The sequence below is a fragment of the Hydra vulgaris genome, chromosome 12 (assembly GCF_038396675.1).
Source record: "Hydra vulgaris chromosome 12, alternate assembly HydraT2T_AEP".
Classification (NCBI taxonomy): Eukaryota; Metazoa; Cnidaria; class Hydrozoa; order Anthoathecata; family Hydridae; genus Hydra; species Hydra vulgaris.
In genome coordinates, this window is record NC_088931.1 from 76376863 (window position 1) to 76400059 (window position 23197).

General features: G+C 28.2%; 1 protein-coding gene and 2 long non-coding RNA genes across 7 annotated transcripts; 1 reads left to right on the plus strand and 2 right to left on the minus strand.

Annotated features, from left to right (window-relative positions):
* Positions 1–57: 57 nt before the first annotated feature.
* LOC136089020 (uncharacterized) lies at positions 58–3534 on the minus strand. Of its 4 annotated transcripts, XR_010642715.1 has the most exons (7): positions 3237–3534; positions 2467–2524; positions 2252–2381; positions 1531–1629; positions 802–875; positions 438–500; positions 58–352 (listed from the first exon to the last, which is right to left on the minus strand). It is a non-coding gene; the product is annotated as an uncharacterized LOC136089020 (long non-coding RNA). The 4 variants fall into 4 exon arrangements; XR_010642713.1 differs by having other exon boundaries at positions 2252–2524; positions 3237–3524; XR_010642714.1 differs by having other exon boundaries at positions 2467–3520.
* On the plus strand, positions 3494–13661 carry LOC136089019 (uncharacterized). The gene is made up of 13 exons (XM_065814491.1): positions 3494–3563; positions 7767–7837; positions 7939–8022; positions 8106–8228; positions 9234–9394; positions 9600–9710; positions 9823–9969; positions 10252–10472; positions 10551–10714; positions 11094–11341; positions 11475–11650; positions 11779–13340; positions 13505–13661. Exons 1-12 carry the CDS (start codon positions 3544–3546, stop codon positions 12752–12754), a joined length of 2502 nt encoding a protein of 833 aa, XP_065670563.1. The 5' UTR covers positions 3494–3543; the 3' UTR covers positions 12755–13340; positions 13505–13661.
* Positions 13662–18477: 4816 nt separating this feature from the next.
* LOC136089021 (uncharacterized) lies at positions 18478–21015 on the minus strand. Of its 2 annotated transcripts, XR_010642717.1 has the most exons (3): positions 20304–20575; positions 19038–20213; positions 18478–18831 (listed from the first exon to the last, which is right to left on the minus strand). It is a non-coding gene; the product is annotated as an uncharacterized LOC136089021 (long non-coding RNA). The 2 variants fall into 2 exon arrangements; XR_010642716.1 differs by having other exon boundaries at positions 18478–20213; positions 20304–21015.
* Between the last annotated feature and the right edge of the window lie 2182 nt (positions 21016–23197).

Genomic DNA, 23197 nt, shown 5'->3' on the forward strand with positions numbered 1-23197 from the left:
CTATGCTTTATAATTACAATTATAAGTGTTTGGATTCGTGTAAAGAAAAAAAACTCATCGTCGAGGAAATATTTAATACGTATTAAAATACATGGTTTTATTAGTCAGTATATTAGTTCTTGACATAAAAATTTTTAATTTGTAATAAAAGCTGCAATTTTGTTAAAATATCCTCCTTATATCCAATAAGTAATAAGTACGAAGTCGTAGATCTGCAACTTACGAAGAGCACGCTTCAAACTTATATATCTATTCTCCCATAAAAGCACGCTTCAAACATAATCTAACGAATCAGTCGATATTTTCTTCTATAAGAGCACGCATCAAACTTCATCTAATGAATCAGATTTAGCTGAAAAGAAACGAATAAAATCTTAAATAATAATATGATTATTTAATAATTATCTTAAATCACAAACTTTTAAAACAAATCTTACTTTGAGAGTTGCTAACTACTTTTGGCAACAAGATTTTCTAGTGTGTTATTTGTTTTCTATTATCTAAATCATTAAATAATTTTAAGAAAACAATACTACATACAGTGTAAAAAAATAAAAGTCATTTGTCTTCTAATTTTATACTCTGATTGCTAAAAAAGTAAATAAGTATTTAATAAAAAAAGATGTAACAAAAAAGTCGACAGATGATTAAAAAAAAAGAAGTACATAATAAAAAATACAAGTTTAAAAAATTTTTTTTTATCTATATATATCTATATCTAATATCTATAGATTTATCTATATCTATATCTATATAAAGTTAATAACTGATAGACGTGATTAGAAAAAGACCTGTACTCACCTTATGTGATAGCATCTGTGATAACTCACTAGATGCAAAGGTGACAGCCCACAAAGTTGCTTTAAATGAGTAATCTACAAAGTTTTGAACAGCATTAAATGTCATTTTAGAATGCACACAAAAGTTAAAACAATTTATATAAATGTAATAGTTATCACATAACCACAAAGCATTATAGTGGGGATTTTATATCATGATTTTCCTTATCCATGGTCAGATTTTCACCTTGAGGCGCCTTTTGCTGTGGAAACATTCACCACGGCTAAGGAGCCTCATCTACCCCTAATTATATATAATATATTAAGTATAATACTAAAAATATGTATAATAAAGTTTTGTCAAATTAGGTCACCAATAAATACAGAGTGCTGAAAATTCAACTCAGAATCAAGTTGCATTCTCCAACAAGATATGAATTAAATCAAATTCTTACTACAGAGTGCGATCACAATAGTAGACAAAGAGAGGGTAAAGTGAAATTTAAAGTCAAACTTTAAAAGTTAAAAGGTTATTGGGTCTTACTACAGAATGATATTCCTAGGCAATAACATAACAATACCATTGGGTCTTCCTAGTCAATAATATTTTATGCAGAACTTATCATTTGTCATGTAGCCTAATAAATTTAATATTAAATAAGTTATAATAACTTATTTATTATCAAATTAATTACATTGACAAATTTGACAGTCTAAAATAATATACAATATGGTAGAAAAAAAAGTATACCTCGTAGTAGGGTTTGATCTTTTGCATATTGCAATATGATAATTATCTGCCATAACGTTACACAATTTTGAACTAAGCTTTATAATATATTTATTAAACCTAAATTGATAAAACTTAGTTATAAGATAATATGTTTGGATAAAATATTATATATGTGACATTTTATTTTTGTCAAAAATGCATTGCGAAGTTATAAGATATCTTACGCCCTACTTTTTAAACTAATTATTATAAAATTACAATGCAAAATAATTACATTATTGTAAAAGTAAAATAAAAAGTAATTACAATAATGAATATATAAACTACATATTTCATGTAATCATTATATTTAAAATATCCGGAAAAAATTTACGGAAAATATCCTGAAAAAATTCAGAATATTTCCCCCCTCATTTTTCCCTTAATTTTGCATTCAGCCAAGTTGTTTCTCAATTTTTTTAAAAATTTTCTTAATTTTTGTATGAATGATGACTAAAACAACATAAAAACAAATAGATGAATAATATATACTTGTTATATGTTGTAATATAAGTTGTATGTATGGAACTTGTAATATAAGTAAAATAAGATAATCCCTGAATAAAAGAAGATAAATCCTAAATAAAGAATATCTTTCCAAGTTTCTAATCACAGGTTTTTATTATGAATAAAAAAAGTTCCAAAATACACAATATTTTGGCAACGTAACATTCACGTTTTAATCAAGTAAAATTGTCACCTGGACAAGGTCACCTAAAATATACATGATTGAAACATGAAGAAGGAAACGGGGTAAGAGCAGGCATCAAACTTTATCTGATGAATAAGTCAATATTTTCTCCAATAATAGCTCACAACATCAAATTTAGCTCAAAAGAAACAAATAAAAACTTAAATAATAATATTAATATTAAATAATCATCTTAAATCACAAATTTTTAAGACAAATCTTACATGGTGAGTCACCAACTGTTTTGGCAACAAGATTTTCTGGTGTTGCTATTTCTTTGATCTAAATCATTAAACAATTTTTAAAAAAGCAATGCTATACTTGAGAGAAACTTGCTTTACATATTGGAAGGTCGTCAACATTGAAAGATAAGTAAAATGCAGTTTCAAATACAATAGCATCATAATTATCTTTTTGTGGGGAAAACATCGAACAAATCCGCGTTAATAACCTGTTTTATATTGTACATAATAACAATAAAAGTCATATAATATATATAATAATAATTTCATATAACTCGAATATATATATTAATCATATAATATTCAAATAATATAAAAAAAAGAAATAAATAAGTATTAACCCTTTTTAACAAGTAAAGCACGAGATCAAGATGTCATATATTATAAAAAGATAAAGTATTTAATAATAATATATACATATATCAATAATAAATAACATAACACATTTATTTATTGATATTATCTTGGATAAATTCTTTAACCTTGTTGATAAAAACCAAAGAAAGAAAGAAAATCTATTTTGGGTTTTTATCTAAACGACTCTTGAGTAATAATGCAGAAGTTCTGGAGACATTATTATTGCTCAAGAATCAAGAATAAGTTCTGCTAGAACTTATAATTTGTCCATGTAGCTTACTTAATTTGATATTAAATTCGTTATAACATAACTTATTTCGTACTAAATTAAGTAAGGAAAATGGACAAATTCGCCAGTCTAAAATATTATATCATAAAGTAGAAAAAAAGCATACCTTGTATTTGAGTTTAATCTTATTTGTGTGGCAAATAGGGACGGCAAATAGGGTACTAATTTATTTAACTTAATTTGATATAATTTAGATATTAGATATTACAACTTAAATGGTCAGCGCAAGAAAGTATCACTCAGAATACGATCAAAGTCCAATGACAAAAATACGTAATTATGCGTGTATTATTTAAATTAAGTTATATAAATTTTATTTAAATTATTCCATCATTGTAAAGCTTGTTATTGACAGCGTGCTCGTAAGCTAAAAAATAATAAAATTATAGTTTTATAATTAAAAAAAGTTTTAAATGGATATAGAAATGACAAGGTATATGTTAATTCTAAAGTTTAATAAGCCGTTGTAAGGATTTTTCCAGTTTGTATAAGTTTTTTATTCTTATTGTCAATAAGCGTGACTTACACAAAAAATTGCACTTATTGTCAATATTATTGACATAAATGATTATTGACAATAATCAATCAATTGATTGATTATTGACAATAATCAATCAATCATTTATTTTACTTTATAAAATAAAATTAATACAAAGCTAGGATCAGTCACAAACAGTTATGTAACTGACAAAAACGTGACGACCTACAAATATTATCCGTAAATTTGTAAAAGTATATAAACTTATTAGTAAATTAATAATAGTAATAAAATTAATAATGATAATACAGTAATAATAATTGTAATAATAATAGTAGTAATAACAATAATAATTTTAATAATAACATTAGTAATTTGCAACAGTAGCAGTAATAAAAATAATAATGTCAATTATAGAAATAATAATACTTTACAATAACAATATGTGGCATAGAAGTGGTCATTTGAGGAAGTACTATAAATAATACCATATAAGCAATACCTACATTTATTTAAGACACACACATACATTATATTTATATATATATATGTGTGTGTGTGTGTGTGTGTGTGTGTGTGTGTGTGTGTGTGTGTGTGTGTGTGTGTGTGTGTGTGTGTGTATATATGTATATGTATATATATGTGTATGTATATATGTGTATGTGTATATATATGTATGTGTGTATGTGTATATATATATATATATATATATGTATATATATATATATATGTATATGCATATATATATATATATATATATATATATATATATATATATATATATATATATATATATATATAAACACATATACACATATATACATATACCCACATTTATATATACAGATACATACATACATACATACATACATACATACATACATACATACATACATACATACATACATATACATACACACATATATATATATACAAACATACACACAATACATACATATACATAATCACACATATGCATTAATGTAAATAAACACATATAAAAAAATAAGTAAACACATTATACATATACACATACATACACACAATGCACACTCAGGTTCATACAAATATATACATATATGGAACAGAAGGGTAAGGAGTGGTAGAAGAGATAACTGATAATAGGTTTAAAATAAGGGAAAACTAAAAGCTGTTATAATTTAGAAAAATAGACAGAATTAATTGAAGATATAAGATAGTGAAAATGCTGTGTTAGAATTTTATTGAGTATTTTTATGAGGGATAAATTTTTTGATATTGGCAATGAAAGCATTTATAGTAATGTTTGGAAGATTTATTTTTATTGAAAGTGGCAGAGAGTTCCAAGAGTAAATTGATTGGTATTTAGTTGATTGAATACCATATTTGCTAGTTTTTTTGAAGGTAGCTAGTTTATAACAAGATATTGACCTAAGTTTGTAATTATGGATATCACTTGTGAATTTAAAATAGTTGTTGTAAGCAATAGGCATGGTATTATTAATGATATCCCACACAAAAACACAGTTTAATAAGAAGATGAGTTCATCTAACTTCAAGATATTTGATAAACTATACAATAAGTCTGGATTAAAATTACTTGGCTGGAAATGAACTATTCGTATAGATTTATTTTGAAGTTTTATAAGATTTTTAAGATGAGTAGATGAAATTTGGCAGCCATACCTTAGGTGGGAATTAAATATAGCATGCCAAATATTTATCAATGTTTCGTAGTTGACAAAATGCCTTACTTTGGAAAGCATTCTATTAGCTCGACTTAGTTTGGAAGATATTGCTTTTACTTGTCGATGAAACAATAGACTTTCATTTAATATAATGCCTATATTATTTGATCTTATTTATGGTATTAATTTTTTTACCGCTTATTCTGTAATTTTGTTGCTTTGAGATTTAAAGATAACTATTTCAGACTGTTTTTTGATCGTAGCCATTGTACCAAACATGCAAGGTCATGATTAAGATTTTTATTTAGTTTTTTAAGAGATTTACTAACAATAAGAAAATTGGTATCATCAGCAAAATGATATGTTTTGGAGAATTTTACACATGTGTGCAGATCGTTTATATAAACGAGGAAGAGTAGAGGACCTAAGATTGAACCTTGTGGAACACCAATACATGTAAACCTAGTATTGGAGGAAGTGTTTCCAATGCTTACAAACTGAGAGCGCATATACAGGTACGACTTGAACCATTTGAGAGCAACTCCTCTGACACTATAATGATTTAATTTAGTCAGCAAAATCTCATGATCAACAGTATCAAACGCCTTCTGCAAATCAACAAACACTCCAGCCGCAAACTATTTTTGATCCAGAGCTTCACGTATTGTCACAGTTATATCAATGAGTGCTTGATTTGTGCAGTGCTTTTTGCGGAAGCCAAATTGAAGGCTATAGAAACTATTAGATTGATTTAAAAAGTTTTCTAGTCTGTTAAACATGAATCTTTCAATTAGTTGGCCAATATTTGAAAGTAAAGATATAGGTTGATAGTTACAATGATCTAGTTTGGATCCACTTTTAAAAATAGGTACAACTTCAGCAACTTCAAACAAGTCAGAAAACACTCCAATTTCGAATGATTCATTCATTATAATGCTCAAAGGGTAGCTTAAATCTTTCAATGCTAAGATCAATATTTGAGTAGGAATGCTATTAGGATCAGTGCTTTTTCTAGGGTTCATACTGGATATATAATCATTTATTTCTTGTGGTGTTACAGGGGTTATATAAAAGGAGTATTTTTAAGGTAGTGGTTAAGGTTATGCCTAGGAGAGATGATTGTTTTAGAAAGATTTTCTGCAATTGTGGAAAAATAGTCATTAAATGAGTTAGTGATTAGGGGATTATCAGTTATAATTTGGTTATTTATAGTTAAACTTAAACAAACATTCTCACTTCCTCCTTCATGATCCTCTTCATGCAACAATATTTTTGTAGAACATACTAGGACAATAAAATTTGGCAGCGCATCAATTAAACATTAGTGCACCAATGCTTGGAACAATCTCCCTCATTCTTTGAAAAGAGAAAAACCGAAAACTCAATTTCTCGTTATAATTTTTTCAATAGATTAAAAAAACAATATTTGGATAGCTACTAGAATAATAACTCCAATAAAGGCAATATATCACTGTTAATAGTCTTATTAAAAAATACTCTCTTATGTATATATTTTTTATTTTATACCTTTTTTTTTTAAGAATCTATTTTTTTTTACAGCTTTTTTGTCGTCCTTGTACAATAATTGAATGTGTATGTACGTATGCATGTGTGGGTATATGTATGGGTACATGTATAATGTGTGTGTATATGTGTATGTATGTGTGTTGTGTGTATATGTATATATATATATATATATATATATATATATATATATATATATATATATATATATATATATATATATATATATATATATATATATATGTATATATATATATATATGTATATGTTTGTATGTGAGTATGTGTATAGATGTATGTGTGTTTATGTGTATATATATAAGCGTATGTGTGACATGTATGTATGTATGTATGTATGTATGTATGTATGTATGTATGTATGTATGTATGTATGTATGTATGTGTGCGTGTATAAGTATAGATATATTTAAATATACAATTGTTATTATTAACATTGTTATTATTGCTATTACCTTTATTTTTATTAATATCGTCATTTTTTATTAATATCATTTTTTTTATTAATATCATTTTTTTTATTAATATCATTTTTTTTATTAATACCATTATTTTTATTGTTATTAATACCATTTTTATTATGATAGTTATTATTAATGTTATCATTATTGTTAACGTTATGATTTTTATAGTTGTTATTATTTTACTCTTATGTTATTATTCATTATTATTAGGTGTTTACAAATCATTAGTAATTATACTATTTGTAAACATCCTTGAATTGTAAAATCATGTAATTCAGAATATATTGATTAATTGATTAATATAAATAAAATAAATAGTAGTAATTTATTATTTATTATTATTAGTAGGTTAATCAATAATAACAATTATAATAATAATATTATAATAATCATATTATTTTAGTAGTATTGTTATAATATTATAATAATAATATTAATTATTGATTACAATAATGTTGTTATCAATTTTTATCATTACGTTATTAGTTCAGATGTATCAGATTACGATGATTCAGACATATCAAATAATGAGGCAAAAGATGATTTAAGTCTTCAGGGTGATTTGTTTAACTTTTTTTTTTTTGAATATTTAATTTTTACTTATATCAAAAACATTCAAAGTAATTATGGTTTTGACTTATGCAAATTCAAATTTTAGATAAAAAAACGGTTTGTATTTACAATTCTGTCGAAGAAGCTGAACACTATCTTCTATCTGTTAATGAACCAACAAAAATTTCAAGTTTGCAAGATTTTTAGTTATTATTTGCTCTACAATATTTTCTTTGCATTTATTTTGAAATTAATAAGATCTTCACATTTCAGGTAAAAGTGATATCTACATATGTGATTCAGTTAAAGAAGCCAATCAGTGTCTTCATAACTATGAGATAGATAATACTGTTCGCTTTGCTGCTTTTTCAACTCCAAAGGATTTTGGTAGTACAGGTAAAAAGTTTTGGAACAATGTAAACTAAATGAAAGTTCAGAGTTACTTTATTTAAGTTGTGATATACACTTTGCAATAATCAGTTATTCAAATTTATGGAGTTTTTTGTCTCTACTGTGTTTACAGCTTATGATTATATCTATACAGTTTAAATAATAAACAGTTCATACAGCGTTGCCACCGAATCAGGGAGTTTAGGGAAAGTCAAGGGAATTTAGATATAATCAGGGAAAATATAGGGAAAAGCTTGATTTCGTTTAAAATCAGGGAAAGTCAGGGAATTTTTTAATTTTGTATTAATATTCTTTTTTTAGGTTACTATTTTAAAAATCATATCGCTCAAAAGATTGTTCAAATATATTAATATTTAATCATTATGAAAAAAAATTAAGTTTTATTCTAAAAAAAACTTAGTTATTAGTTTTGGTCTTTAGCATCGTTTACACTTTTAACAGAAAATATCAGGAAATCTCTAAATGGTTCTAAATATTTGGTTTTGGAACAGCTATCTAAATCATGCTGAATACAAATACTTTGACTCAAATTTTGGGCCACCCAAAAAATTTACTTGAGTACAACCACATCTTTGGCAACAATCAATTGCATAAATCTGACAAAACTGTGTGTGGATGGCCCAAAAGTAAAATGGTGACCTCTTGATATTATTAAAAAGCAGTGTGAGCAACAAGAATTTCCTAAACTTCCTAAAACTAAAAGTTGCAACCTCATGTAATCCAATATGCTTTTAAAACTGGTTTTTAATCAGGTCAATGAAAGTCAATGAAAGCTTCGAATGACTTTTGAATGACAGACTAAACTGTGTATTGATGAGATAAAAGTAAACTGTTAACCTTTTCATCTTATTAAAAAGCAGTTGAGCAACTCTTAGACAGACACCCTATTGATTCCATTTCTCTTTAAATATTTGTTTTCAACTGCTTAAAGCTTAATGAGTTTAATATTATATAAATACATTTTTGAATAACTTTTGTTTCATTTTTTAGATATATTTTCACACAAGCACAAAGTGTTATGGGAAACATCCCCAGAATTTTTTAATACGCCTTATGTTGTTTTGTCATCAAAAAGGTTTGATTGTCATCATGGCGTTGATCGGAATTCTAATGCTAAGCAAAAGTATATCGATGCAAAAGAAAATCAAAAAGTAACAATTAAATAGTCTTATTTATTATTGTAACAAATGTTCTTTAATTTCACTTAAAATTCTTTAAATTAAATAGAACAAAAGTAGATGTTTATGTTTATTATACTACTACTACTAATAATAATAGTAATAATAATAATAATAACAATAATAATAATAATAATAATATGATATTATTATTGTATTATTGTTATTATTATTACAGAAGTTTGATCATTGGTACAGAGGTGAATATGTGATTATTCAAGACACTAAGAAGTTTGAATGTCCTGCAAAAGTTAACATGAAAGAGATTGTATATTTTACTAGTTTAAAGGTATTTTACAAAACCGTAATTTTTTTTTTTAGTCACATTTTTAATGAATCTATTGTTATTAGAAAAATTATAACAATAAAAAGAATGATCAATTCTGTCATTTTATTTTCAGGTTGTCAACATGACAAATTATTACAAAAACCAAGTATCAAGAGATATTCGAAATTCTTTGATGAAGCATAATACTTTTGTATTTTGTAGAAAAATTAAAGTTGAAATAGACTGCCTATTATGTCACCGAAATCATCCACTTGGAAAAGTAATTGCTTTGCGCTTTGATACTATATTGCAAACTGTGTTAATCATTAATTCTTCTTTTTATTATTATTATTACTATATTTTTGAAATATATTTTTCATCTTGTAATGCTAGTAGTAATGCTAAGCATGATTTTTATACATGTACAAAGTTACAACTAATTTTATATTATTTGTGCGTAATAATATGTACCTTTCATATCTTGCTACTGTTTTATTAATTGATGTAGTAGTACGAATGCAGATAAGTAGTTACATTTTGTGTTACTCAATACTATTTTTAGAGTGAACTCCTGTCTCAGAAAATTGACCATCGATTGTCAACAAAGATTTCTGAATTTGTGAAACAAGGCGTTTCAAATGTATGTGAGATGAAGAGGCTTTTAAAAATTATGGTTTGTGATATGTTTGGAAAAAAAGATTTGCCTCCTTCTAACAACAGAAGGTTCTATCCAAGAAATAATATCATTCGTACACACATAGTCATTGAACGTCAAAAGCTTAGGTAATTTTTTTATTTAATTTTTAGTACTTTTAGATGTTTCATATTATCAAAAAGTTTTTTGATTTATTAATTTTTCAGATTCTCAAACATTGATCAGGATTGTTTAGAAAACAAAATAAATGAGTGGAAGGTTTCTGACGCCACTGTCAAAATACATTACCATCCAAAAAGAAGTCATAGTAAGGATGAGCTGTTGTTTGTTTATCAAGCTGGTTGGCAAAAAAAACTTCTAAATAAATATGGTAATGAAATGGTGTTTTTAGATGCAACATATAAGACCACTAGATATTCATTACCATTGTTTTTCTTAGTTGTTAAAACTAATGTTGATTTTCAAATAGTTGCAACATTTGTATCTGAAAGTGAAACTTTTGATACAATAAAAAAAGCACTTAATGTCATCAAATCTTGGAATCTTGATTTTCAACCTTTATACTGCATGACTGACTATTGTAATGAGGAGATACGTGCTTTGGAATCTGTTTTTTTTGTGTGTGTTTTTCCAATTTGTATTTATTTATTTAATTTTTAAGTTATTAACTTCTTTAAAGGAATCATTTTTTATATTTCATGCGATTTAAGCTCATAATCATTTTTAATAAAATTTTGTTCTCTTATTAGGGTGTGAAGTATTCATCTGCGATTTTCATAGAGAACAGGCATGGGATCGTTGGATAAAAAAAACTTCCAATGGTTGTTTTAGTAAAAAAGAAGATATTTTAAAATTGTTAAGATGTATAGCTTGGTCAAGATCTTGTGAAGAAGAAGTAGATGCTATAAAAGCGTTAGAGCTTTCTGACTTTTGGTGTCAAGATGGTTTTTCTAAATTAAAACATTATGTTGAAATGTATTGGATGCCTATAAAAAAGGTATTTATTATTAAACATGAGTTTAAATAATTAAACCTTTATTTGAGAATACATTTTGTGGCAATCATTTGGTTTGGTTTGTATTATTTTAAGGTGAGGTATGTAAAAGTAGAATTTCTTTCTTATTGTTTAGAGATGGATCTGGTGGTTTAGGCAAAATCGTCTTCTAATTAATTGCAACACAAACAATGGTGTTGAAAGACAAAATGAGTCATTTAAGTATTGCTATTTAAAGAAATATAACAACTCTTCTTTGACAGGCATGTTAACTTTATTAATTGAAGAATTCTTCACTGATAAGCTAGAAAGGTTAGTTTAAAAGAAAAGTTAAGTCATTGAACTGATGTTTGAAAGGGACTATTGTCAATTTAAAAGTTCACAGTAATGATATTAATATAATCTTTTTATTTTTATAAAGTTTTATCTATTCAATTTAGCTACACTGATGCCAACTTCAAAATGGATGCAAGATACAGGAGATATGGCTGTTGGGTGCCAAAATATTTATATAATCGCCTTCGTAGTTTAGTTAAGCATTGCTTGTTGCAAAAATCTACTGCTGATTATATGGATTTGAACACAGTTGTAATGATGAAACATGGTATCTTTACTGTATCTAGTACCATTGATTCTTCTACAAAATACTTTGTGCATTTTGGTGATGAAAATATTATGCCAAAATGTACTTGTTATGATTGGATATCAACAGGCTATCCCTGCAAACATTTTTTTGCTATATTCAAAAAGTATCCTGCTTGGTCATGGAATACATTATCAAAACTTTATGTGAATTCTCCATTCTTAAATTTAGATGAAGATAACTATGATATATTCCATGAAAAAAAACCTTTTAATTTTTCAAAGTCACTTTCACCTTTAAAAGAGTCATCTTTGTCTTTAAAAAAAAATACAACTGTAGAAGATCAGAATGACATATGTAAAAAACATGTTCCCATTTATTCTGGTGTCGATGTTAGGGAGATGCTTAATACTATTAAGAACTTATCATTTGAATTTGAGGCAAACTCTGATGAACTAGTGATGTTACATAAAACTCTTTCCACTCTAATAGACAAACTAAACAAAGGAAGAGTAAGAGAATCTGGGATTCCTGTCACTCAAACAAATAATAAATTAAGCAAAAAACATATTTCTATTCCTGTACGGAAACCAATAAAAGCTCAAACTAAGCGTGTTGGATCACAAAAAGAAAAAACATCAAATGCTTCTAAAGTGTTTATAGTAGCAGAGAGTTACTTAGTTGACTCGATTGAACATAAAATTGTTGATGAGCCTGTAAACAAAGAAAGGTTTGTTGTTGACCATGAGATAGTTATTTCACATAACAATGATGAACATTTAGTAGAAAACTGGTTTTACTTCCTCAGACAAAACTCTCATCAGATGATATGAATGATATTACAACCCATCAGATGTTGTCAGACAATGTCATCCATTCGGTACAAAAAATGATAACTGGTGTTTCTGGTCTGCAGGATCCAGTTTTGGGGCAAAATTTGTCATTTTGTGTGGTAAAGGGCTCCTTTGTACAGGTATTACATGATGGTGATGTACACTGGCTGACAATAAGCACTTTTGGGTGCTCTGAAGGTGAGGTATTTCTGTTAGACAGCATGTTTAAGGGCAAAATAAAGAATTATGTTGTCAGACAAATTTGTGCAATAATGCAGTGCACCAAAGACAGTTTGAAAGTACGAGTCTTACCTGTGCAACAACAAACAAATGGTGTAGACTGTGGTTTGTTTGCATTGGCGTTTGCACAGCACATTGCTTGTACCGGCTCAAATCCACACTACATTTCATTTGAAAATGATGAAATGAGAAACCATTTATTTAAAAGTGTTATAGAAAACCACTTAAATGAGTTTCCAAAGACTGGAAAATTGACTAGATTTTGCAAAGAAAAAGAATTTAATTTTACTCTTTATTGCGTATGTCGGCAAATTTGGATGGCTTCTGATAAAGTTGTCAAAGATAAGTAAGTGAGTTATTTAAATTATGTTTTAGCTTTTCAATCTAACTAGTTACACACACACACACACGTACACACACACACGCACGCACTTATTACTTTTATTTTATTTACACACATTACTTTTATTCACATTTTTTTGACTGTTTTTTATGTGTTAATACATTTAGGCATATGGTGCAATGTGGAAAATGTGAATGTTGGTTTCATCGTGTTTGTGAACGCATACCTGATTTTATTTTAGAATGTGAGAGTGTTGAATGGTTTTGTTCGCAATGCACAATAACTTTACCATGTAGTACTTTAACTTAAAAGAGATTTTGACTTTAACATTTATAATCCTTTTTTATGTAGTTTTAGTACTTTTTTTTTAATTAGTACTACTTAGTTTTACTTTAGTTTTTTTTTTTTTTTTTTTTTTTTTTTTTGTTATGGTAGGCAAAAAGTGTATGATTGATAAAAAATCTTATTTAAATAGTTTTTCATTTTCTAATTTTCTAATATATAGTCTTAAAGGAATACATGATTTTTGAAGGATAGCAATGCCTAAAAAGTTGTGTTACCTAAATAAGGTTTATTTTAGTCAAGAGTCCCTTAAGTAAGATGGTCTGGTTAAGTAAGTAAGATGATCTGGTTAAGTAAAGGCATGTTCAAGAACAAGATCAATTTTTTCAAACTAAATGGTTCTTTTTCAACTCTGAAAGTGGTGTTATTGTATTTCAATTTATTTATTTTTACCATAAACACTTTTTGTTTCAGTCTAAGTATAAATCTTAGTATTTGTAATAAGTATTTATTATTAATTACATTTCAATGAATATATATTTTTTTAATATATAATAATTTTTTTAAACATAACAATTTTCCTTTTTTTTTTAGTTGCGTTTGTCATTGCTTTATTAGTTTGCCTACTGTTGAAACATGGTTTTAATTTAGTAAATTTATATGATGTGAAATTTACTCTATTAATCATCAGATAACAGTTAGGGAGAAATTGGAATTCTACATAATTAAGGTAAAAATGATTATGTTTACAGGTATTACCATTAGTTGCCGATGGTAACATTACAAAACTAGTTTTTATGGTTGATTGTGTTTCAGCTCTTTAGTTTTATACTGTAACATTGATGACAAATATATAACAAAAACAACATGTTGTTTTTGTGATAGTCATTATCAATAAAAGCTTTTATTACGATTGTAAATCTTAATTATATGTTTTTTTAGCACTTATCATATTTCGTTATATCACAAATAATTATGACAACGTAAAAAATATTTAAGGATTTACTTTTGATTCATGATATAATTTTTCAAATTGCTCAACTCCAATTGTCTCTCTAGTTTAAATATTTTAATAAATGAAATCCCTTGAGTTCAAGTATTTTGTTGTAAAGTGTAATTATAGTTAATGATTGTTTTAAAGGTAACGATCGATTTGAGTTACTTGTAAATAATTGTATATGTATATAGACGTATTTGTATATAATGTAAAGACATAATTGTAAATATTAAGAGAATTAGTATATAAATTATGTTGAATTACGTTAAGAGAGAGGCGTTTTACGCTTGACTTATAAAGTTCTTTTTGATGTGAAACAAAAAGCTATTTCGGCTAAAATGTCGACTAAAGTTGATTTAAAGTTAATTCCGGAGTTAAGTGGAAACGATCAAAAATCAGTCGCAGAATGGCTGGAAAAAGTTGAACTGGTATGTAAACTACAGACGTGCTGAGCCGAGGTTGTTTGAAGATCAAACGCAACCAAATTGTTACGAATGTTAACTCCCCATTCATTTTGCAAGAGATAGTCATCTGCGAAGAAATAGTAATCGAAACAAGTCGGGTCGAAGACGGGAGACAAGCGATGTTTTGTCTTACTCGTGTCAAGAGAAAGGACACATCAAGAATGTGTCCAAAAAACGTGCCGAGGGAGAAGATGTTTGCGCCAGTTCTCTCCCTAAACAATCAATAATGGCGTTACCTACTATACGGTTGAACATTAATGGCGTTTCTCGGAATGTGTTAATCGACTCAGAATGTACCTGCTGCATCATTTATAAATAATGTGCGCCAAAAATTACGAAGAAAATACTTAGCGTGGTAACTGTTAATTGACAACAACAACAGTACGAAGAACGTTAGCCGAACTAGAATTGTCACACCTAATGAAAATGAAGTTTTTGTGGAAGCACTTGTAGTTGACTTCAAACCACTTTGTTATTGTTTTTGATGGGTATGGAATAGTGGCTTTTGGTGGAGTATCAATATCCGCAACTCGTGATGTTTGTTTTATGGGAAGAAACGAATCATGTTTACTTGGACTAAAAGGTGATATTTCAAAAGATGTCAGTAATACGAATATAATATCTCGGGATTTCACAGCTTTGTTTAAGAAACAAAATCGAGAATGGATAATTGCGTGGAAATGGAACAATAATTCTCAACCTGAAACTCTAGTGAATAAGATTGCTGAATTCACTATCCCTGTTGGCATAAAACACAATTACGAAAAAGAAATTGAAGGGTGGATAGAGAAAAAATGGCTTCAAAAGTACGATTTAAAGAAACACGGTCCAATAAAGGGTTTGGTTCCTCTCATGGCAGTGGTGCAGCAAAACAAAGGAAAAGTGCGACCAGTATTAGACTTCAGGGAGCTGAACACGTTTATTGAAGCATTCACTGCGAACACAGATGCGTGTGCTGACAAACTTCAAGACTAGAGACGGTTTGGAAAAAATATTTCAATAATTGATTTATCTTCAACTTATATGCAACTAAAAATCGATAAGAAACTCTGGACTTACCAAAATGTTGTGTTCCGTGGACAAAGTTTTGTTTAACACGTTTGGGATTCGAACTAAACGTTGCGCCAGTCATAGCGAAAGCGGTATTAGACAAAGTGCTATCGCAAGGTGAAACAATCTGGAAAGGAACGTCATCATACATTAATGATATTTTTGTTGAAGACATAGTACCTGTTTGTCGCGTATTTGATCATTTGGAAATCTTTGGGCTTAATTGTAAGCCGGCGGTCCGCGTATCCGATGGATCAAGAGTTCTTGGTTTACAAGTCAGAATGGAAAACAAAAAGTTATGTTGGAGAAGAGATAACGATTTTTGTGAAATTCCGAATTCGTTAACAAGACGTAATATCTTTTTTTTGTGCGGAAGAATGACAGGAAATCTTCCAGTTTGTGGTTGGTTGCGTGTAGCGTTGTCGTATGTTAAAAAAACAGCAAACGCCCTGACAAAAACGTCAGGCAACAAATTGGGTAGATGCTAGTTCAATCGTACTAGACGTGGTTGTCGAGTTTAATGGCAATATAATCGAAGACGCAGGTCGGTTAAGAAAACATACACAGCGCATATAAACATGTCCAAACTTGATACAGTGATTAAAGGATTAAATATGGGCCTTAACTCGAAAATGGAAGTTTTGCATATCTGCACCGATTCGAAAGCGGTGTTCCATTTAGTTACCGACACACTCGCAGAAAAATCTGGATTGAGGACAAACGCATCAAACGAAATGCTGTTAAGGAGAATACTCAAGAATATTGCAAATATAATGGAAGAAAAAAATGTGTCTTGATGTTTGATATTTAAAAAAAAAAAAAAAATTGTGCAGAGAAAATTAAGCGTGAATTTGTGTATTTTCAGATCTAATCGTGGTTCAATCCCCATAGCCCATTTAACGTAAGAGATCAACTTGAGGATCTCGAATCAGGGCCTATGGATAAATTTAATCAGATAACTCGTGACTGTTCTGAAAACATTGGTACATCAATTCAGACATGTGTACTGTTTATATTGTCATGCTTTTTGTGGTTTTTTGTGGTTGCTAATTATTTTTACTATTGTTGCATTTTGCATTTGTTGCTATTGTTCAAGTGATTTCATTTTTTTTTTGTCTTATCATAGTATTTATTTACATCCTTTTATTATATTTTATTTTCTATCACCTTTCTTAGAAGGAATAAATGAGATAACACAACGTTTAATGATCAGAATCTGATCATTAAATGTTGTGTTATTTTAATTATTTATTATCTCTCATGTCAGCTCATTCACTTTTTCCTTTTTTGTTATTAGTCTAGTTTTTTTAACAGTACACCAACTCAAAGTAGATATTAGGCTTGTCGCTTCGGAATTTAACCTGGCCGATGCCCTTACTAGAGTGTCTAATAGTTGGTTAAAATTGGTTGATAAACCTTCTGAAATGGCAGCAAGTGGTTTATTAGTACTTCGCTATCCTCCAAAGAAATCGAGCACGTTTATAGATCTACAGGACATAATGGCGTGAAGAAAACATTGTACTTCGTTCGTAAAATCGACCCGTCAGTGGAAGAAGTATTACTGAAAAGAATACATACTGAAAATTATAAAATTTTTATACCTACTTTATTAATCCTTAAAAAAAAAGTTTTGGCACTCCTATTGCGTAAATGTATACCATATGCGCTGCCTTTTTGGCACCCTAAGTGGTAGAAACAACCTTTACAGCTTAACTTACTTGAAACTTACTACTGACCTCATTTCATTTTTTAATCTTTTATATTTGTCCCATTCAATAATTTTTTTGTCCATTTTAATGAGTAGTTCTAAATAAATGGGATAAATGACCAGGTCTACTAAATCGTTCTTTTTACCAAAAGTACATAATAGTGCAAGAGTTAATGGTCATCAAACTGTTTTCAATATATAAGTTAAGCAACTTTATGAAATTAAAAAGAGCATTTCACGAGAACTGCCCTATTCATTAAGGTACTCCTCTTAATGAATAGGACAATTTTAATTAACTCCCCCTTAGGTCACACAAAAGCTTCATTTATTCAGTTTAAAAAAAAGTGCAAACAACTTCGCCAGTTATAGGCCACATTTTTATAAGAAATACCCATTGCAGAAATTAATTGAAGTATATATCACATATATACTTTAGTTATTTTTAATATAAATTTTAGATCAATAAAAGCTCTTTCAATTTAATCAAGGATTATTGTAACTATCGCAACATCAAATTACATATAATGCAGTTAATAAAGATTTCACCAAATACTGACTTGTATTTTATATCAAATACTAGCAAATGTCTTAACCATTTATTGGCCACTGATCCGTAAATGAGAAACACGTCGAACAGAATAATAGAGCATTGAAAATTTATTTATTTTAATGCAATTATTTAGATATAAAACAAAACTAAAAAATAAATCAATATAATTTATTCAGTTTAACTCATTGTATGCTAAGTGCAGGTAATGAACCCCGAAAAAAAGTTATTGCTAAATACCATCATTTTCTTCAATATCTTGATAATTTTCAATATCTTCAATATTTTAATTCTTCAATAGAGGTCGATTTTCGCAAATTTGATATCTCAGCTAACTTCTTTTTATAGTTCACAGTTTTCCTTTATTTTTCTTTTAATACCTTTTGTTATTCAACTTTTCTCTTTTCACAACTTTTGCAGCTGTCTTCAAGCTTCGTGTTGTAAGACTGTAATGTGAAAAAAAACAACTGTAAAACAGAATTTTTGAGTTAATCTTCTTTTGTTTAATTTGTAGTGAAGGATAAGTGAAAATATTGGAGTCTTTGTCTAATATACTAGATGAACCATTAAATGGGAATGAAAACTTGAGTTCTATTGATGTGTTGTGAGAGGCTATTTTTTATTATTCAAAAGAATTCAAAAAAATACTTACAATTTAAAACCATGAAGCACCAATGAACTATTAAACGAATCTTTTTTAACTAATGTTGATTTATTAACCTTTACTTCTTCAAAACTTACATTTGTATTAATATCCACAGTATTGTCTCGAATAGAAAAATCAATTGAATCATCTTTTACTCCAGGTTGAGTTCTTGCATTGTTGTGATGCCATATTGATACGCTTTAGAAAATAAACCAAATAACTTAGAATGTGAAACTTTATCCCCTGTAGTTTTATTCATCATTGTTTGATAGACATCAGAATGCATATTTTTTAGCGGCTTTAAAACTGTGCTGACCAAAGGCTGCAACCAGTTGTGGATGTGAACTGGAAGTTTTACACCTCATGTCTTTCTAGAATTAAAATCAGTGGCCTTGCAGAACTAATATTTGAAAAAAAATATTTTTTCAAACCGTAACTTAACAAAACCTTGTTTAGTCCAGCAAGAAACACTCAATGTTGCTCCTTCACTATTATGAGGTGGTATGACCAGCTGCATTTATACAAGCTATATTAGTAATGGTTTCTTTGTTGCCACTTATTTGACTCTGAATATATTTTGATCCTTTTACTTACAACAACACATTTTGGTGTATGATCTAGTTGTGATCCTGTTTCATCCATATTCCAAATACATATTAGTTTATTAAATAAGTTCTCATTTTGTATCAGTCTCTCCAAAGATGTGAAGTATTTTGAAATTTTCCCCCTGTCTATACATAATTTTGGCAAAGAATATATTGGCTCTGGACAACGAAGACTTGCACAACCATGACTCTCTTTAAGTAGTTGCTACCAGTTTTTTTTTTTTTGCTAACTTAGCAGCATAATTAATAAATGTTATTTTCAAAAACCAATTCCTATTTGGGTACAATTGCCAGCATAATACTTTTTTCAAGATCACCTTTAATTGGCTTTTTCCCTGGTTATGCTCTTATTTTAGATTTTCAATAGATAGTGGCCTGCATAGTTAAACGTGGAACTTTTTTATATTCCTTTTTGCTGAGACATACCATTTATTACCAGTTTCATATTAGAATCTGAATTGTCTTCAGCATGCATTTTTTTAATTATACTTGAAGTTGGTTTAATGATAACATTTGACTTTGGATTTTTCAGTATGTTTTAACTTTTTTGTTTTTTCGTATTTAATACTATTTTCAACTAAAAAAAAATAGTAATTATAGAAACAAGTCTACAAACATATGTAAATAAAATAAATCAAAAAATATATATTGATTATTTTTTTTTTACCTTTAACGCGACATTCAAATTTTCATTCAGTATGTATAATATAATATAAATTCAGTATGTATGTATAGTTTCATTCAGTATGTATAATCAAGTTAATTTAAGTAAAATTTGGATGTTGCTTACCAGTTAACAACCTTAATTTAACTTTTTTCACACAAGTTATGTGTCAAATTTTATCACACTTAGTTATTTATTATGTCACATGAATTTTAACTAAGTTGAGATAATCTTATTACGTTTACGACGGAAGAACTTTTGTAAACAGCTATTTTTAAAGCGTTTCGACATTCGCATAATTTAAAAATAAAACTTTCGCATGATTAGTATAAATTAAGTGCGGACTTTGATCGTATTCTGAATGATACTTTCTTGCGCTGACCAACTTAAATGCATCGCGTTAAAAGATATTATATAGACCAATTTTTTTTTTTAATTATGATAATACTACAATAAAAATTAATTATATTATCATAGAAGTAAATAATTATAACTAATATAATGAATACAAAAACTATACTATAAAAAAATAATTAATATAATAAAAAATATTATTTCACATTTCTTATGCCAGTTTTTTTTAAAAATAAAAAAAGTTCCGAAAGACGAGATATTTTGGCACGTAACTTTAACGTGACTTTCACGTAAAATAGTAACCTGGACGAAGTCACCTAAAATACACGTGATTGAAACGTGAATAAAACGTTGCGTGCCTACTGGGTTGTTTACATGGAAAAAACAGAAAACAAAGATTTTGCTATTTTATCAACGAAGTAATAAAGACTTGCAACCAAATAGAGTTAAACTTCTTTTAGTGTATAGAAGTCAGAGAGAAAAGATAGTTATTTAACGTAGTAATAATAACGTAATGGCCAAGTTAAAATAGTTGTTGAAATTTTGAAATATCAAAGAACAAAAAAGATATTTAAAATTTGATTAAGTGAAGTATTCTGATAAAAATTCGGAGAAGATTTCATGCAAATAATTGTAGATTTAGCTAAACTTTTTTTTTCGGGAAAATCTTTTTCGTTAACTTTATAGACATATTGTACCCGAACCCATTAAATCAACAATATTTAACATATTTGTTATATTTGTAATACATTTACAGATATAAAACAGCTAGTTTAAATCTGTGTGCAAAAGGAAAAAGAGAAATGAGTCATGAAATGCAGTAGTAATATGAAATTAAAATTACAGCAGAAGCAATATAAAATTGGTGCAGTTGCAACTTTTTTGAAAAGTACGATTTAAAGTCTTGTAAAAAAATTTATAGAAATTGATATCGTTAAAAGCATTTGTTAAATTAGTAAAACTAAATATTTACTCAAACTTGTATCATATTTAACTTAAATCTTATCAGTAATTTGATTAACTTTTAGCAAACTGGAGTCGTGATTTCACAACGCGACAAAATTTTTGCTGCTTGAACAACTCAACATAGTTAAGGCGAGTTAGTCAAACTTGAATCGAAAATGTTTATAAACGTCATCTTTGACGTCATCTATAACTTAGATTTGAAATGAAATAATAAAAAATCTATTTTTGTTAAATACAACTAATTCTTTTTTTGTTTTAAAAAATTTTCTCTATTTTTTTTTTTTTTTTGTTGTTAATAGAGAATTTAAGTCTTTTATAAAGTCTCGGTTTGCTTCAAATTGTTTTCAATAAAATTAAAAAAGTCCTTAATTTAGACATGATTAAAGATTAAAAGAGATCTTTTGATTTTATACAAAGTGTTTAAACCCGTAAATTTCCTAAACATTTGTTTTTTTCACTCAAAGTTACATAATAGATAAAAGTAAACAAATTTAATGTTGGTAGTTGTTGCTCTTTTTCTTTTATTTCCGTAAGAAATATTCCATTGTTTATATGTCTTTGCAAAAGCAAAAATAATTCCAGCTCTGTGCAAACTTCTCACTTTGCAAATAGCACTTAAGAACTCGAGATTTCACAGAAAACCTGGAAATTAAAACTAAAGTTGGGATTCCATAATACACCGCAATTAAATTATATTAAATTATAAAAGGTGATTTTTAAAGAGGTATATGATTTGATTTTCAAAAAAAACATAAAAAGTTTGAAAAACTGATGAAATCTTTATTTGAGTTGATAAAACGGTCGATATAATTTAATGTTTAAAATGTTTAATGTATCAAAGATTATTTCATGTAAATATTGGCCGCGGCTCCACTTTGGATGGCCCATGCGTAAGGTCCAATTTTAGCTCACAATCTTCAACATATCGGCTGGTATCTCACAAATAAATGCTTCAATATTAGTTTCCATATCGTCAATCGTTGCTGGTTTATCCCTGTAGACATTAGCCTTAACATGGCCCCATAAGAAATATTCCGATGGCGTTAAATCATACGATCTGGGCGGCCAATTGACGGGCCCCAAACTTGTGATAAACCGTTCACCGAACTTGCCTCTCAATTGGGGCATTGTTTCGTGTACTGTGTGGTATGTGGCACCGTCTTGTTGAAACCAAATGTCAGCCAAGTTCAATTCTTTCATTTTGGGCAAAAAAAGTTTGTAATCATTGCACGGTAGCGCTTGCCATTCACAGTAACGTTCACAGTAACGTTCCAGCCATTGTCATCTTTAAAGTACGACGGCCCAATGATGCCACTGGCCTATAATCCTCACCAAACAGTGACTTTTTCGGGATGCATTGATAGCTCTTGCAATGCTTCTGGCTGGTCTTCACTCCAGATGCGGCAATTTTGCTTGTTAACATATCTATTCAACCAGAAATGAGCTTCGTTAGTAAACACATTTTTTTGATAAAAATGCGGATCTTCCTCCAACTTTGCCAGCGCCCATTCACCAAATATTAAATGTTGTGGGAGGTTGTGTGGCTTTAATTCGTGCACCAGCTGTATCTTATAAGG